This window comes from Hyaena hyaena, unplaced genomic scaffold (assembly GCF_003009895.1).
Source record: "Hyaena hyaena isolate Hyena2069 unplaced genomic scaffold, ASM300989v1 scaffold_5, whole genome shotgun sequence".
NCBI classification, from domain to species: Eukaryota; Metazoa; Chordata; class Mammalia; order Carnivora; family Hyaenidae; genus Hyaena; species Hyaena hyaena.
Genome location: NW_024080637.1, coordinates 5681874 through 5700316, shown reverse-complemented (window position 1 = coordinate 5700316; position 18443 = coordinate 5681874). Strand labels below are relative to the sequence as shown.

Here is an 18443-nt window from a genome sequence, read left to right as displayed (position 1 = left end):
CCCACTCTGGCAAATCTCCTGGGAGAGCTGGCGGCTCTGCGGGGGACAAGCTATTCTGAAAAAGTGACCCAACTGACTCTGACCTGGCACTGGCCATCCCTACCCACCATCGAAAACCACCGCAACAGGTTGTAAATGCTTTAAAATCAAGAACTGTGTTTTAGCAATCCGAGAAGAGACTAGAGCCAAAGCATTCATTAAATAATTGTTCAGTGTTAAACAAATGGTTCCCATACTACTGTATCTTTCCTCCTCCTCGTTCCTCTCTACACATCTTTTTTTTTTTTTAACATTGGGGTGAGAAAAGGGGAAAAAATGAACATCCCAATAGCTTTACTTCAAAATAAACCCACTTAGATTAACAGAAACATCATTAATGACTGTTATAGTGATAAATGAAACAAATAAAAGAATCTGAAACAAAAACTAACATAAAAATCAGTTTCCTGTTTGAATTCTACTGTAGCATGTTTTCTGTTTCTTCTCCAGAAATGACCATCTCTGCAAGTCACCTTCTCCCTACTGAAGCAGAGCTCAGTGAAGCCATGCAACAAAACCATATGAGAACAGACTAGCAAACCATCCTACCTAAGGCTAAAAAAAGGGGTGTTTCTTCTAGCAGCCATCACATTTCTTCCTGGGTGCAGTATTTTTCTATGCAAGCTAAAGAAAAATTTACAAAGAACAGGGAGTGGTACTGCATACCAAGGTTGAAATTTAATGTGTTATTAGGCACCAAAATGGTGCCTGTTTTAACGATACTGGCAACAGCTCAACAAAGTTCCTTCCCACGAGCTGTAAAACAGGGTAAATCCCACAACAGAAATGTGCTACACGACTCCCAAAATGTTTATGTTGCCTTCAAGCTATGGAGTAGGGTCTTTTAGGCAAGATTAGCTTTCAGAGGCTATCTGATACCTGGGGATGAAGGAAAATGTGTTCCGGAATGGTGATGCAAGCTACCTATTTTCCAGATCAGATTTTTTTTCATTTAATTTAGCACCTTCTATGTCAAGTGTTACCCTGAGCTCTACAGGAAACACAGAAGATCACACCTTGTCCTGAGAAGACTCACAATTCAGTCTGCATGATGACGAGTAAGTGAGTAATTCCAACGCGAAAGACAAATGCTGTGGCGGGGGAATGTAAGAGTCTCTATTCAAAGTCAAGGAGGGACTTTTAACTAGGAAAAACAGAAGCATGAACGGGAGGAAAAATAATGGAAGGTATCACACCCGACCAGAAAACCAGTAGCAAACCTGATCGACAGCACATGCGGTACGTTAGCGTTTGGGGTACCTCAGGACTGGCTGGACTGAAATAAGGAGGGCGTTCACTACTCTCTGTCAACCACAAGCCTGAGTGAAATCTACTTGGCAGGGAAAGGATGAAGTGCAGAGGTCAGGCTATGGGCCACTCCCACAGTCCGATACTACAACAGAAGGGGAGAGAGGGAGAAGGCGGCCAGGCCAGGGAGGAGGAAAAGCACACACACGGCTTTCCTAAAAAAACCCAGCATATTTAAAGGCTGATTTTTTTCAAGTTATTCTCTAAGAGTTAATCAATCTACACTTTTATTTCTGTATTCATTAAAATACTTAATCTAAGGCACATATTATGTTTTTAGCATACTGATATCTTTCCAGGGTATCATTCAAAATGTTTATTTTCAAAACCTACAAGTGTATAACACATTCTACCTTATATTTATTTGGTTTTTTCATTTTTTAAAGTTTATTTTTAAGAGAGAGAGACAGAGTGTGTGCGGACAAGGGGTAGAGAGAAAGGGAGACACAGAATCCGAAGCAGGCTCCAGGCTCCGAGCTCTCAGTACAGAGCGTGACATAGGGCTCAAACCCACGAACCGTGAGATCATGACCTAACCGACTGAGCCACCAGGCGCCCCCATCCTAATTAATATTAATAATAAACACTGCATCTGATACACAGAAAAAAAAACATTAAGGAAGAGATACACATTTTAAAAAGACAAATTAGGGGCGCCTGGGTGGCTCAGTCGGTTAAGCGTCCGACATCAGCTCAGGTCGTGATCTCGCAGTTCATGGGTTCCAGCCTGCATTGCGCTCTGTGCTGACAGCTCAGAGCCTGGAGCCTGTTTCAGATTCTGTGTCTCCCTTTCTCCCTGACCCTCCCCTGCTCACGCGGTCTCTCTCTCTCTCTCTCTCTCTAATAAAAAGCATTTAAAAAAAGAGACAAATTAGGCGGTATACTATTTTAAGAGATTTGCATACTGATTGTTGGGCTTATTTTTAAGTACCCAAGGCACCTGTGCAACTGTGGGTGAACTGAGATCACTAACCCTGGTCAGCTATACAGGGATGCCAAGTAGACAGACAGACACACATCTTCACTAGTACTTAACCTTCCCTTCTTCAACCCTTACTACCTTTTAGAAACATCAATAACTGCGGGCATTAAAAAACGCTGAATGAGAAAGCAAGATAAATACTTGGAGGGGGGAAAAATGAGTCAAATATCAACTTTGCCCACTTAATGCAAACTAGTATCTAACAAAGGAAATGGTGGTGAGTAAAATACAGTTTATGAGGAAGGATCTATTAAAGATGACCTACAGCCAAAGACTTCCTCAATGTCAGAAAGACAGTGTGGTAAAGAATATGAAATACACCTTGAGAGAGGCAAAGGCGAGACTCCCTTCCCGACTTTGCTAATGATCCAGGGTCAAGGTCCTCATCCCTAAACTGACAAGATAACGCTACAAGATCCCCATGGTCTCTTCTAGCTCGGAACAAATCTTCCATTTTAATCCCTAAATTTACAACTTTCAGTTTTTATTTTCTTGGAATTAGGAGAGAGGAAAACAAGAAATGGTCTCAATTCTACAATTTTTTCTGTTTTATAAAGTGTATCCTGCTAAGTATTCTTGATATTCCCCACCCATATAATAATCACTGTGAACTGAGTGAATCGCTGGTACTTCTGCATTGATTCCTCATCTTTGATCCCCTGTAACAAACGCCTGGAATTCCTCTACCACGGACATGTTTTAGACTCAACCATAAAAACCTCAACGTAATGAATAGCCAACAGGACCTGCTTGTTACTCTCTGCAGATGTCAGTGCCTCTATACATGTAACACGAACCAACTGTTTCTATGGTACAAACTGTATATACACACACGCGCGCGCACACACACACACACACACACACACAGGTCTGGCATAATTCCAACACTGATAGTACCAACTGCTCAAGAGATAAATGACGTTTTCTCAAAAAAAAATATGATGTGGAAATGATGAAATATAGGATGATCTAGGCTACTGTAACTCCCTAAAACACTTCAAATGAAGCAGATATGAGGAAAAGTAAATCTTACAAAATGAAAATTACTAATATTTTTAAAGTATTTTAGGAAAGACAGTCCACTCCAACATAAAAATGACCACAAAACCCAAAACACTAATAATAAACTAAGGATTTTTTATGCTACTAATCCCAGACCAGTTTTCCTTTACGGTGACTGCTCCTAAGTCTTTCGAAAATCAACAACATTGCTCTAGCTTTAAAACAGCCTCTTTTGTATCATCAACAACCATAAGGGGTGCTTAGCCTGAAATCAGACCAGTTTCTGGAGTAATTTCTCATTTCTGGTAAAAACACATACATTCATGATTTTAGGACAAAAAGTAACAGCACTTGATGGAAATAATTAGCACCATTCTTAGAAGAGGTACTAGTTGAGGGAAACATCAACTACGAATATTAAACATCCAACAAGTAAATAAATACAAGTTCTGTACATTCCATGGCGCTAAAGAAGTATCACTTGAGAAAAAAACACCACTTGGTTTCCTGGCAATGGATACCACTATACATCAAATTACATCACAAAAACTTCTTGAGGCACTATTTAAACGCTGTTGATAGATATAAGCTCTTTCATACTCAACCCCCAATTCTTCCAAAGGACTCTACTTGCTGAATTAGAACATCATGATTTATTCCACATAGAGCACAAGAAATCTACCAGACTTCAAACTATAAGAGAGGACACTATGTGTGACTGGCTCACCACGACACTCCCCACACTCAGCTCGGTGCCGAGCACACAATCACTGCTCCATGGACACCTACTGGACGAAGAGCTGTTTTGTTAACTGGGCTATTTATTTACTGTTCTGTCGCTCTACCATTTCTAGTTGAGGGTCTGTTTTGATCACTAGAATTTGAACGGTACCATTATTTCACACATATTTAGAGTTCTTATTCCGAGAACTCTTTAATTATCTTCCATTTAATAAGAATACCGGGAACAGCCATTCCACCCGTTTACAACTGTGCAAAAAGACAGTGAGAGAGCACTGTACATTAACGTATATATGAGGGATGGAAAAAGTCAAGGGAGTGGAATGCTGCTCGGAAACAATGGATGAGACTGGGTCTGGAGCCTATGAAGAGCCCAACGATCACGAGTAAACCCACTTTAGGTCACAGGAAACAGGTGACAAGGGAAGGCCGTGTGGGCCAGACGTGCGTCTCTACACCATACCTTTGGCAAAAGCAGAACAAACAAAACCCCCCTCTGCTCTAAAGACAGCTGGTTTCACAACAGAGTCACAGACCTTGGAGGGTCTTTAAAAGCTGGCAGGTAATCCAAAGGACAGTTAAAACACACTGGAGCCATCCAAAAGAATATCCTAAAACCAATTAACAAGGCAAAAACGCTCTGAGATACTCAAGGGCAGGGGAGAGAATGAAAAGAAAAAATAAAAAAAATCCCAGTAAACAGAAACTCTATTAAAGCTTTACCTCTGACTCAAATTTGAAAAGTCCTGCTGAATCACATCTTCCAAGCCATGATTTTCTTAGAACTAAAAATTATTGGAAACTAGCTAATAAGTAGATAACCAAATATGAATTCTGGGTTAAAAGAAAACTGTCCCCAGTGATGGGCTAGGAAATAGTAATCTTTTTTCCCCTATATTTCAGTTAGATAAAACATGAATTAAACAATAGCACAGTTTGAAAACAATTCTGGAGTCTAGGCAAAATTTTCCTAAGACTCACAAAATACTTTGGTCTTTTTTTCTTTTAAAGCTATTTCCATTTTAATAAACACCATAGTTTGGTTGGTCTTTTTAAATAATGTTTATATACTTTTTTAAAGCTCATTAAAAATTCTTTTTTTAAAAGTTTATTTATTTTGAGAGAGAGGAGAGGGGGAGGGACAGAGAGAGAGGGAGAGAGAGAATCTCAAGAACCATGAGATCGTGACTTGAGCTGAAATCAAGTAGATGCTTAACTGACTGAGCCACTGAGGTGCTCCTAAAAAATTTTAATTGAGAAAAATAGAATCACCTGTGTCCCATCACCACAAAGTTACAGTATTAATACCTCAGCACCAGCTTACTTTAAACATTAAGTGTGTATATTTACATATGCTGTTTTCAGAGAGGCCTCATCGCTTTTCATTTCTCAAAGAGGTCAATGAATGAATGAAAAAAACTAACCCCAGATCTAATCCAAGACCTCTATTTTATAGGTAAGAAAATGGAGACTGAGTGGGGGGCAAACTGACTTGCCCAGTGATAGACTTAGCAGGCAACAGAACCCTGAACAAAATGGACCATCTCCCAAGCCTCAGGTTCAATACTCTTTCCAATAGCATCTGACTTTTTACTTCATTTAAAATTTTCTTTCCATCCATTCATTCAGCTGTGTCTCTACCCAAACAAATATTGTGAGCTGGGGCACCAGAGACACAGAGATAAAGAGAGTCCTGTTCCTCAAGCCTAGTGGAAAAACAGATACATGTAAGGTAAACATAACTTTTTTAACTAAAATATGGTCACCACCTTACTTTCACCTTAAAGAGATATAGGGCCTGGAGCTAACAAGACCGAATTGGTGTTAGCCAGGCAGATGGAGACAGGAGATTAGCAGACAGAGCGGGCCAAGAGACAGCACTTGAACTGCAAGGGAGAACACAAAAGTGAAGTCAGGAGATAAGAACAGATGGATAAGGATGGAGACCTTGAAAGAAAAGAAGTTTGCAGTTCGATTTTACCTAGAGAAGATGAGGAAGCTACAAACATTTTTGAGCAAGGTGATCCTGGGATTAAAATTTGCATTTTGGAGAGATCATTCTGGTAAAGGTGAAAGGCAGAGAGAAAAGTTAAGAAAGGAATATGAACAGAGTCAGAGCAGTTAACAGTGGGGACAGACAGAAGAGGCAGGAGAGAGATTTTGGTTAGAATTAACAGGCTATTCAAAAAGGAAAGGAAAGGAAAAGGAAAAGGGAAAGGAAAAGGGAAAGGGAAAGGGAAAGGAAAGGAAAGGAAAGGAAAGGAAAGGAAAGGAAAGGAAGGAAAAGAGAAAAGAGTCTCAGAATAAGTTAAACAATTGCTAGATGATGCTGCCATTTGCAGTGCAGAATACCTTCATATTTTCTAGGATCTGTAATACTTTTTAAATTGTTACCAAAAGGCTTCACTACAGATTTCCAACTACAGGTTTCAGAAGGCAATTCAGTTTTCCAGCAAAATTGACAGTATAGAGGTGAGAAATGAAAAGAGGGAAGAAAAAAAAAAACAAAACTGCCGACCTGTTTATGAAAAGCTGGATTCTTAAAAAGCACACAAAGCAGAAACTGAAAAGTCTTGGCAACAGAATGTCTAACCAATAAGTCTTTCTGAAAAAGATTTTAATTTCAGAAACCATTTTGGAAACCTATGATAAAAAATGCACTGGGGCACCTGGGTGGCTCAGCTGGTTAAGTGACCAACTTGGGCTCAGGTCATGAGCTCACTGCTAGTGAGTTCGAGCCCCACGTCGGGCTCTGTGCTGACAGCTCAGAGCCTGAAGTCGGCTTCAGATTCTGTGTCTCCCTCTCTCTGCCCCTCCTCCACTTGTACTCAGTCTCTCTCTCTCTCTCTCTCTCTCTCTCACACACACACACACACAAATAAACATTAAAAAAATTTTTTTTAAAGAAAACAACGTTTTTTCCTAAGTTTTTTTTTAATAAAATATTTCTAACACAAATGCCTTAAACTTAAGTGAAAGCATATCAAATAGTGTCAACTGAATTTCATAGCACAAATAACCGGCTGTGATACCACAGAAAAGCAAACTGGGGGCTGGAACAAGGAAGCTCCTCTTCAGAAGTGAGAAGACTTGGGTGGGCATCTAAGAGGTTTTTTATCTGTTAATATCTATCTGTAAGACGAAAATGCAATCTTCCACACAGTCCTAGGAAAAGATTCCGCAGACCTCTGCATCACGGCTGAAGCATTTCAATTTCGGGAAAGACCACCAGACTAAAATTTCGACTCCATTGTGTTAGCTCTTCTCTTCAGAACAAACAAAAATAAACCAAATGTACAGTCAGAAGTTCCATTAATCAGCTTAAAGTTAACAGCTAAAACAAGTAGCCTCCACTTCCTTTACATACACACACACACACACACACACACACACACACACACACACACAGTGTAAACCACTACTGGTGGAAGCCAGGTTTCCCACTGTTGGACAGAGAAGTGAACTCACAAACATACCATAAACACAAAAGAGGCTGCGAAACACTTGGCCAAAATCTCACCATAGAGATTATCACCAGGAAACAATAAATAATGCCTCCTACTGCTAACATGCTAATTAACAAATAATTTTCATAAATCGTGATTTAAAAAAATGTTCCAATACGAAGCAATAAAAATTCCTATGATAATAATGAGAATGAGAATGACCAGCTTAAAAAAGAAACTAAAACTCCCTAGGAGGAAGGTGAGAGGAAACTTTTATTCTTTTGAAAACCAAGCCCAACGTTCTTAGCAGGGCCTTGGTGGTCCGGAGTCGTTCCACTGAAGTGCCCAAGTGTCTGACTTTCCCAGGCACCCGAAGCTTCCCTCCTCACGCACCCAGCTTTCTTCTCCTTTCCTTCTGGTTCAAAAGCAACACCTTGCTCAACTGTACTCCACATTCCTGACCCATTTTTTTTTGAGTTTATTTATTTTGAGAGCAAGAGTGCATGGGGCAGGGGTGGAGGGAAAGAGAGAGTGGGAGAGAGAGAGACAGAAAGAGAGAATACCAAGCAGGCCCTGTGTCCAGCGCGGAGCCCGAAGTGGGCTCAATCTCACAACCCTGGGATCATGACCTGAGCCGAAATCAAGAGTCAGACACTCGGGGCGCCTGGGTGGCTCGGTCAGTTAAGCGTCTGACTTCGGCTCAGGTCGTGATCTCACGGTTTGTGGGTTCGAGCCCCACGTCGGGCTCTGTGCTGACAGCCAGCTCTGAGGCTGGAGCCTGTCTTCGGATTCTGTTATCTCCCTCTCTCTCTGACCCTCCTCTGCTCACGCTGTCTCTATCTCTCTCTCAAAAATAAACAAACATTAAAAAAAAAAAAAAGAGTCAGACACTCAACTGACTCAGCCACCCAGGCACCCCTTCCTGACCCTTCTCCTTCTTTTTTTAAATGTTTATTTATTTAGAAACAAAAAGAGAGTACACGTGTGCTTGAGCATGTGCAAGCAGGGGAGGGGCAGAGAGAAAGAGAGAATCCCACACAGGCCCTGCTCTTAACCAACTGAGCCACCGAGCTGCCCCGCCGACCCTTCTTAGCGGCATACTGGATCCTTTTCTTGACGGCAACATCACTGAGACCTGCCGTCTTCTGGAGTCATGAAGCACACAAGGCTGTTTTATATGGCCCTGTACACACTGGTCGGCCTGCTTTGGTTGGGTCCACTTTTCAGCTTTACCTGTCCCCTCCCTTCCCCCTGAACTGCTGTTGCTTCTCACTACTGTCAAATACGGTTGCCTCTAAATGCCCATCACCTCGCGTTGGGGCTGCTACGAAACCCCTTCTAATTTAACCCCTGCTAGGACATGGAATAATAACATTCATTTGAACTATAAAAAAAGCCAAAACAATGAATGAGTGAAACACATGTAGTGAATGCACTCAATGTGTGGGCATGTTTTGTAATGGCTCGATTTTATGTATTTATGTGTTTACTTATTTCTCTCTGGTGTTCACATGTGAAAATTTCCTGGAAAACTGAACTCCAGATATAAAAAGTATTATTTGACTGAATCTTTCTAAATACAGTAGTTATTAGAAGTGAAAATTTTTCATCTTCATACTCTGATTCAAATAAAATCAATGTTACATGATACTTGGGCAGTAAGTATAGAAGTATGTAGTACATGGATGTCTGCTACTTAAGGGGTATTAAAGTTGAAATCCTGGCTTCAAATTGTTAAAACTGAAACATCTACTTTTCTAATACTGCGGCTGGTTTCGAATTTTAAGCTAACAGCATTATTATACTGTATAAAACTGTCACTACCTACTACGATTTCTCTAGAACTACACTCCCCAACACACAAAAGGTACTTCCTTCATGCCAAATTACACTCATTCTATCAGCATATGGCCAGGTAATTATAAGGAGACAAGCCAACTGTTAGATGAACTCAAAGACCTAATTCCCAAAGGAGATTCATATATTAGATTATACAGAAATTCTTATTTCAAAAATTAGGCTATGCTAATTAACCTTGCAGATTCCCTATTTTTATGTCATTACTTTCAACTGATTTTTTGGAATTAGTGTACTTCTTACTATCAAACCTGTACATGGATACTTCTTTTTCCTTTTTTTTTTTAATTTACTAAATTATAGTAAGTCGTGATTTGTAAGGTCATATATTCAAATCACTAATTAACTAAAATGTACTTATTTGATATTTGCCACACACTCAAATGTACTAGGATTGTTATATTTGAGGAATATGAATTTTAAAATAAATAATATAAACACTAATGATACTAAAATTTTAATTCATCTGGCACTATCACATACTATCAAAGGAAAGAAGAGAGACAGAAATGAGGTAAGTTAAAGAACTACAAATTAATGTGATGTAGATATACTGAAATAGGACCAACTTTGGGGCTTTAATTTAAAAAAAAAAAAGAAAAGAAAGAAATCTTGCAAATGCTTTTCACAAAATACCTCCAGGAGCTAGGTCCACATTCAAAAATGAACAAAACAGGAGTTCCCAATATTTGTCAGATCACAGTACTAAATGTCACTTCTGGGAATATTATCACAGAACCAGACGGCAAAGAAAGGTATTTCTAGCTGTTAATTGATTATCTCCATGCAAAAAAAAAAAAAAAAAAAAAAAAGGATTCCATTTTCAGTGTTTTCTAAAATATAAGGCCATAATGAATAAGGTGCATTTCGCAACTGTTAAATTGTACAAAATGCCCACAACAGCACCTCATTTACTTCCACTGATCCCAGGGACCAGATCAAGGATCACGCTGCTTCTAAGGCAGATTCTCCCAGCTCCGCGAAGGACAGAACCCGGGAGCACCCCCTGAGCAGTGGCCAGCTGGGTAAGAAACAGGAAAAAATTCCGAGTGGGGGTGATAAACATCTGGGTAAGTTATTTAGGGCAGCTGTGAGATTTCATTTTCCTAAATAACAGAACGAGCTCTGATCTGCCTTGGGCAGGTTTTGAAGTAATGCTGTTCAGATTCAAAACAGGGTAGGCTTCTCCAAGCCCCTTCCAGACACTGAGCCGATGAATTACGTTTATCCAACAATACCAGAAGCGACCAAACACAACTTGTGCTAAGCAATACCTTTACTTAACTGGAAGATGCGGCAAAGGTGGCTTTCTGAAGAGTTTAACGTGTTCTGCTACATATCTGGGTGGGTCTTTTTTCCCCCTGTTAGATATCTGGGTGGTTTTCATTGCATTTTCTTGCTTCTTCTGAACCAGAACTTGACTGCTTTTATTTTCCAAAATTTAATTTCTACACCAAATCCTAATTACAGCATGGGCCCAAATGACTAAACTGATTTCCCTAACTAACTACATGACCTTGGGAAGTCGCGTCTTGTAAAATGAGAGGCTTGCACTGAGAGCCACTAGAAGGTAACCTTCACGTTCACTAGTCAACTCCCACCCCCAGGGGACAATGAAGACACTGCATGTTTACTGCCTGTCCCCAAACTACACATACAAATGTAGTCTTCTTTTCTTTTCTAACACTTCTATTTTCATCTGTTTATCCCCAAACGTTCTGAAGAGGACACTAAAACTGAAATTTCCTATGTACCAAAAATAACTGTACAGAATTTAAAATAAGGTACTCATTTTTTTAAGAAATGGAACAGGTAGGTTATACAAGAGCTGACAAACTTCACCCAGTTTGTTGCACTTCCCCTGTCTTCCTCCCCATTAAGCCTCTGTGGCAGCCTGACCCACCTTCATCTGAAAGGAAGGTCGTGGGAGTGAGAAAGTGCATGGGCCATGCAGTGAGAAGGCCCGAGTTCTAGATCCACTGCTTCCATGCACTGGCTCTGTGGGCACGAGCCACTTCCCCTTTGGGCCCTGCCAGACTGTTTGCTTAAACAAAAGAGCTGGACAAATTCCTAATTTCCAAAGTCTTCCACTTTAAAGATCCACGAACCTTTCATTCCATCCATTACTCTCCTCCTAATGCCTTGGTTCAGCGCTTGCCGCATCTTTCCTAGACTAGTTCACCAGCCTCAAGACGGTCTCTTTCCCCCCTCTTTATTTTTCCTTCTTATCCTAAAATGAATCCGATCCTAAAACCATGAGCAGAGCAGGGTAAACCAGCACACGGTCTTTGAAGCCCTAAAAGCATCAGGTTCAAATCCAGACTGCCATGAACAAATCGTCTCTCTCAAACAACAGGGATATTACCGACTTCACTGAGGACTAACACAATATATGAAGCGCCTAATACAGTGTCCGACATGCTGGAGATGGTCAACACCAGCACCTCTCCCAGGCAGGGTCAGAAGCCTCAGTTTCCTACTCTCTCCAGCAAGGATGACCCACCAGCTAGCTACACAGGTGGCGGGCAGAAGATCTATAAAACCCCAGGGAGAAACTGGGTTGACCGTTGTCACCAGGCTCCTGTGTAAAGCAGCTCATATTTCTGGGTAAAGTGGCCTCAGCCCCGAGCCCCTCCTGAACTCTCCAGATCAAATGGTACACCCTCCCCAGGCCAAAAAGCCACATATCAAGAGGAAATGAAAACGTGACACAATTCTTCAAAGAGATAAAGATTCTCTGGATTTTACCTGAAATCAAACTCCCCAGCCTGTCATTCATGTGACAAGATGCCAGTTGCATTTCTTTGCACTGAAATCTCTAGATGGTATGGCCAAGGCTGAAGTACCAGCAAGATCGTTTAATCTGATTTCGCAAGCATAGGCAATTAAAAGGTGTGACAAAAGAAACAAAGAATAAGATTTCTCACAAAATGAGGATACAGCGAACTTCAGAGTTAGACAAATACCTGCAGAAAAAGCAGTGACTTTCTTCTTGGTTTCAAAACCGGGTCAAAACTGGAAGGGGCGAGTAGAGGACTGATAGGGGCGAGCAAAGAGAAGCTCATTTCTTAAAGTGACCCGAGGACAGTCATTTAATTCTGTGGGATCGTTTTCCCAAGTCAGGAATAATAACAATCTTTACCTTCACACACTAGTCAATCATAGAACTGAGTTACAGGCTAAAGGAGGGCGACCAATCAAGTGTGTGGAAGTCTGGCAACCTAAGAAATCTTGGGAAGAAACCGTTTTCTCTGAAGCGGCACCTTCTCCCCAAGTGACTTCAGCCCATGCTACTGCTGCAGGAGCATGTAACGAATAGGATATAGCATAATTTGAGAAAAACGCTTTCGGAAGGCTTAGCTTCATTAAGAACTATGCAAATTCAAATCTCTAATTCAAAAGGACTAGCCCACTAATCTGAGATCTGTGAGACCTGTGCACTTCGGGGATCGGGCCAAGCCGCTCTCTACCTGACTCCGGAAACGCACTATTCTATGAATCTGACCAAAATTCTGGACGTGAGCTGCCATTTTCCTGCAGAGCAATTATTTCACAAGCACTGGCGCTTCCGGTTGATCCCTTCTAAAAAACTGCAGTTAAAGTCCGTTTTCTTCCCCATGGTCTTTGCTCACACCCCAAACTAAACAGGCCTGATTTTCCCCACCCAGACTTGAGATCTGTGACCAGAGCCATTCTTCGCCTAGATGGCCCTTTCTGGTTAACAGATGCCTCCAACCCTCCATTTCTGTCCCACTGTGCCCCCTATCCCTCTGCACAGCACCCTCAGTGCTTTTCCCTTCTATTCTTTTCCCTTCTACTTTCCCCTCATTTCTGACCTTGCCTGTGACCAGTACTTCCCTTACCTAGACCTGGTCCCGGCTTCACCCTTCAACTCCAGGCCTCTTACCTCTAGCCTCCCCAGTCCAATTCCCACCTGGCCTTACTAACGTCGGCCCCCCCAGCCCAGACTTTATTGCACCGCCCCCTCCCCCACCTTCTACCAATTCCTCTCATCCCTGGTCCCTACCAGTTTCTCTTCATTTTCAGACCCTGTCCAATCTCCTCTCTTTCTGGGCTAAAACCCAAACCCCATTCCTAACCGCAGCAGTCCTCTGACCCGCCCATCCCACTTTCTCTGACTCTGAACCTGGTGCCTCCCCTACTCCCTCACTGAAAGCCGGGGCCATGAGATCGCCGGCCCCAGCCTCGCCTACTAGTACCCCATTTCTGACCCCTAACACACGCGCCCTCCCCATCGCACACTCCAGGCTACCGCGCCGATCCTCCCGCATCGCAGATGCACGCCTTGGACCCTCCTTCCCATCCCCGACCGGCCGGTCCTGCGGCGTGCAGAGCCCGGGGCCCACGAGGACCCCCCGCCCCCACCGTGCCGCGCAGCCCTGCCCCGCGTCCCTAATGCCCATGCATGCCCCTCCCGGGGGAGTCCCTCTCCCCACCTGACCCCGGCCCGGTGACCTCCGCCCCCGCCGGGCCCGGGACTCCATTCTCTCCGTTTCCGAGCCAACCCCCGCCCCGAACGCCCTCCGCGCTCCCAGCCCAGTGGGGTGTGTCCCCCTGCCCAGGGAACTCCTGCCACTGGCCTCTCCCGCGGGGTCACGGTCGCCCTCCTCACCTCGGCGTCCACCACCTCGTGGTAGGCGGGCGGGGGGTCGAAGCCGCCGCCGCCCCCGGTGCTCCCGCCGCGGGAGGGGCCGCCGCCGCCGTCGCCGCCGCCGTCGCCCCGCGAGCCGCCGCCGGGCCCGGGGCTGGGGCCGCCGCCGCTGTCCATGGGCTCGTAGCCGCCGTAGTCGAGGCCCGGCCTCTCGTTGGTGAGCAGCGCCACGGCCTCGTTGATGTCGTTCTTGGCCAGGCGCAGGGCCTTGCGGATGGTGGCGGGGTCCGAGAAGCCCATGCACAGCAGCGTGGTCATGTGCTGCTCCTCCTCCGATTCCATGGCTCGGGCCTCCGAGCCGCGCCGGCCGGCGAGCGGCGAAGCTGCGGCTCCCCGGCCTGGCGGGCCGCGCGGCGCTCCTTCCGCGCCGCTCCCGCGCCCGAGCGGGCCCCTGCGCTGCCGGCCTGCGCGCTCCGCAACCGCCGGGCCAGGCTGGGCGCGGGCGTGGACGCCGCGAGCCGAGCGAGGGCGGTGGGGCGCTCAGGCGCGGCGGCTGCCCGGCCCAGCCCTGCGCGCCGCCATGTTGGCCTCCTCCTCCGCCTGCGCCTCCGCCTCCGCCTCCTCCGGCCGGCGGGGCCGCGCCTCCGCTCCCGGAAGCGGCCGGGGCTGCCCCAGGTTCGCCGAGGACTGCGCGGGAGAGGGGGAGGGGGCGAGTGCCTTTTTTTTTTTCTTTTTAACTTAGACAGCGAAGGGAGGGGCCGCGCCGCGGAGCGTCTCTAGGGTGAAAGGGCCGCCCAGACACCCGGGCGGAGGCGAGGGAGGGTCCTCGGCCGTCGCCACCGCCCGCCTCTTTCTCCAGCAACAGGTTCCCGCGGGACGCGCGGAGGCGAAGCGCAGCCCGCTGCGCGGAACGTCCCCGGAGTCCCCGAGAGCCGTCGGTCCGGCCCAGCCCTGACGGCGGTTCCCTCGCACCCCGAAGCTGCTTAGGGCCCCCGCTGGCCTCCTCTCCCGGCGTGGCTCGTCCCCGCGCGCGCGACACGCACGCCATCCCGGGTGGGATTCATTCGGCCGCGGCTGCACTTCCCCGCCAGCCCGGCCTGAGACGCGCGCCGCAGTCCCAAAAGAAATGCACCCCAAACCACGGAAATTCGCCCGCCGCGCTGCCTGCAATACACTCCAACACCCACCTCAATTCATGCCTACACCGGGCACAGCGGTCCACCGGGGCCGAAAATCACCCCCACGCAACGCGACCCAAATCCCTCCGGCTCGCCCTGAAATCACCCCAACCCGGCTGAAATTGATTCCCAGCCCTCGCTGAAGGTTCCTTGCAGCCACTTGCCCCCCCACCAAACGTAGCCGAATTCCACCAGACTCTTAGACTGAGGTCCCCTGGGCGTCTGAAACGTATTTTTACGTCCTGAACTCAATTCCAGCGCTCGTCAACGAACACCTTCGAAAAACCCGGAGTGCATCGCACGGCGAGTCACAGGCTCATTCGAACTCCTTGGACCTCTGCTCCTCTCCTGATGCTGACCCACCTACCCACACTACTGCATCTCTTGGCTCAGGATTCTGTTTCTGCATTTTGAAGGAGAACCCTACCCACTCGGTTTCTGCCCTTTACGGGAGGACCCCACTGCTGTTCATTCCTCTTCCCTCTGAGGCCTGTTTGCTTTGCTTTCTCTTTCCACCTTGAGGATTAGCATCCAGGGGCTGTGTCTTTGGTTTCCTTGACTTCACTATCCAAGCTCCAAACCCTGACTCTTGCTCCCCCCACCCCCATCCCCGTCAATTTCCTTTAATTCATGCTTCTAGGTTCTTTCCCCACCATCTCCAAAGATCCATCATGATGCCTGCCCTTTCTTTATCTCACTACATATTTGTTAACTCAGTTTACCTCCGAAGGCGCTCACCCTTGTGAGCTTCCTTCTTCCAGAACCCAGAAGTCCACCAACTAACCTTTCTCATCCCATCAGACCCCTCCTTGTGACAACGCAGCACTCACTAAAATCTCCACCTATCCCAAATCTTAAATTCCTGTCGGGACCCAGAAAATTCTCTGCTCTCTGGTAGCATCTTTCCCCCTGGACCACAGGACCCTTGCCTAGTACTCGCTCCCTGTATTTATAAACACCAACATTTTGATTTCCAGGGTGATTTTATCACTGTTGTTTACATCTGAATGAAGTGACTACAGTTGTTGTCTGGATTAAAGGCTGTGTTAGGGAACAATGACTAGGCCTTCGCAAAGGAAGCAAAGTCAATTTGTGAATGAAAATAAAACAAATCCTTCTTACATTTTTGAACACTAACCAAAAAAAAAAAGAACCTGCTAAGGAAGAATGCCTAGAAACGAATCAGGTTCCAGGGCATATATTGAAATAAAATTTTACGAAGTGGCAGAAACTTCCAAGTACTTCAATGGTGCTTAAATATTTATCTGTGGGATACAAGGACCAAAAGTAACGTAAATGAAGCCAAGTAGCCTATCGTAGAGTACGTGCCAAGATATTTCGCTTATTCAACAAATAAGTGTGCTATTTATCAGGCACCAGGTACTGTTCTTGCCACTGGTGATGCGGCGCTAAACAAAGCTGACAAAATTTGATGATGGAAAGGCGATGGCATTCAATGTTGCCCTGTGTCTGTAGAGTTAATTCAGTGACCAAATGAAGAAATGCATTACGTAGGGTGTGGTGGTGGGGGTGGTAAGTAACACGTAAAGGAAAAATATGGGTTGCCACTGAAATTTGAGACCGCACCCAAGAAGTACTGAGACTGAGCCGGCCAATTCAGATGGCACATAAAAAGACTTATCGACAGTGGTAGGTTTATAAAACACGACAGAGGAAGCTGTGCCTAGCTGAGAAGAGGAAGCAGAGAAGGAAGCAGAGAAAAACAAAGTCTGTGATAAAAACTGGAAAGGAGCCACCAAAGGCTACAAAAAACAAGGAAGGCCATTTTTGAACCGGATCCTGGAGTGGCTGAAAAGCCAGAGTGTCATTTGAGGATGCGAGTAGTTATAATCACACTTTTTTGGCATATAAGAAAGCAAGTGAGGCTTTAAACCCTACTGAATCGGGATAGCAGTGGAGGGGCCTCTGGTGTGAATATTCATGCTTTCACTCACATTTTAGTTTTTATTGCAGTAAAATCCTGAAAATGTTAAAAGGGCTAAAAATAAATAACATTCAGTTTGCATGTATCCTTCTCTAGAATATTCTAGAAGAAAAAAAATAGGTCTTAAAGACAGGTATGATGGACTATCTTGAAGACAAAATATGAGGGTTTTCTAATACTAAAAAGTAACTTTAAAAATATTTAGTGAGTGTCTACTTTGAACCAGGCCTAGGACTAGATAGACACCCCTAGGTGCCTAGACAGCAAGACTAGAGGAAAACAAAGACTAGAGAACAAGACACAGTTCCTACCCTCTTATTTATTTATTTATAAGGTTTTTTTTTTTAAACATTTATTTAGTTTTGAGAGACAGAGAGAGACAGAGCATGAGCAGGGGAGAGGCAAGAGAGACGGAGACACAGAATCTAAAGCAGTCTCCAGGCTCTGAACTGTCAGCACAGAACCTGACACGGGGCTCAAACCCACAAACCTTGAGATCATGACCTGAGCTGAAGTTGGACGCTTAACCAACTGAGCCACCCTGGCATCCTAGCTCCCGTGCTTTTGGAACTTACTATCTTTAAAGGGAGACAGACGATAAAGGGGTAATCATAAAGTGTGATAGGTGCTTTGATAGGGAATTTCAAGATGTAAGGGGCAAATTTCTTGCCTTCTCTGGGGGTAAAATTACCAAATGTAGGAAATCTAAACTATGCCAGGAAGTAGGAAAGCCAGGAAAATGAATATGAGATGAAAAGAGAGAGATCCAAAGACTACAATAGTATGTGCAAAGGCCCTGGAGTAAGAGGAAAGCAACGGAGAAGAATTAAAAGCCAGTGGAATACGGCTGGAGTTCTAGAGAGGTAATAGTGAGAAGGGATTCTGGGAATGTGGCCAAACACCAGATCTGAGAGGGCTACTTAAACCTGATAAGGAGTTTGCACTTTATTTTGAGGGAATGGGAAGCCACTGAAATATTTATATGGAGGAGGGAGGTGCTGTTATTTAAATTTTGGGAAGAGTGCCCTGTGAAGGATGATGTAAAAGGGAGGAAGGGTAGAGGTGGAGAATTGAATTAATTGATTAACTTGGTTGCTGATGGTAACTGGCAAACCCATTAAAGCAAAAAGCAGTGCCAAATGACGGGCTCGCTGCTCTGTACTTCCTTTCTCTTTGCGATTTGGCCCTGGAAGTTCTCCCTTGGAAACTTTCAGTGCCTTCAAACAGATACTCTATTCTTCCCAGCTTGTCTTGTTGGTCTCAGTAAGAGGGATGGTCTTAAACAAGCAAATCTGTCATAATTGGAAGGAGAACTGTCATAGAAGAGAAGAAG

The 18443-nt window shown here is 44.8% G+C and overlaps 1 protein-coding gene across 4 annotated transcripts in view; it reads right to left on the bottom strand.

Annotated features, from left to right (window-relative positions):
- The window catches only part of USP24 (ubiquitin specific peptidase 24), a 137659-nt gene extending 123086 nt beyond the window's left edge, over nucleotides 1-14573 (bottom strand). For all 4 annotated transcript variants that reach the window (XM_039239224.1, XM_039239227.1, XM_039239234.1 and 1 more), the window contains exon 1: nucleotides 14009-14573. In XM_039239224.1, the coding sequence (XP_039095155.1) occupies nucleotides 14009-14329 (321 nt within the window). In that variant the 5' untranslated portion in view covers nucleotides 14330-14573. The remainder of the gene's footprint in view (nucleotides 1-14008) is intronic.
- Nucleotides 14574-18443: the final 3870 nt, after the last annotated feature.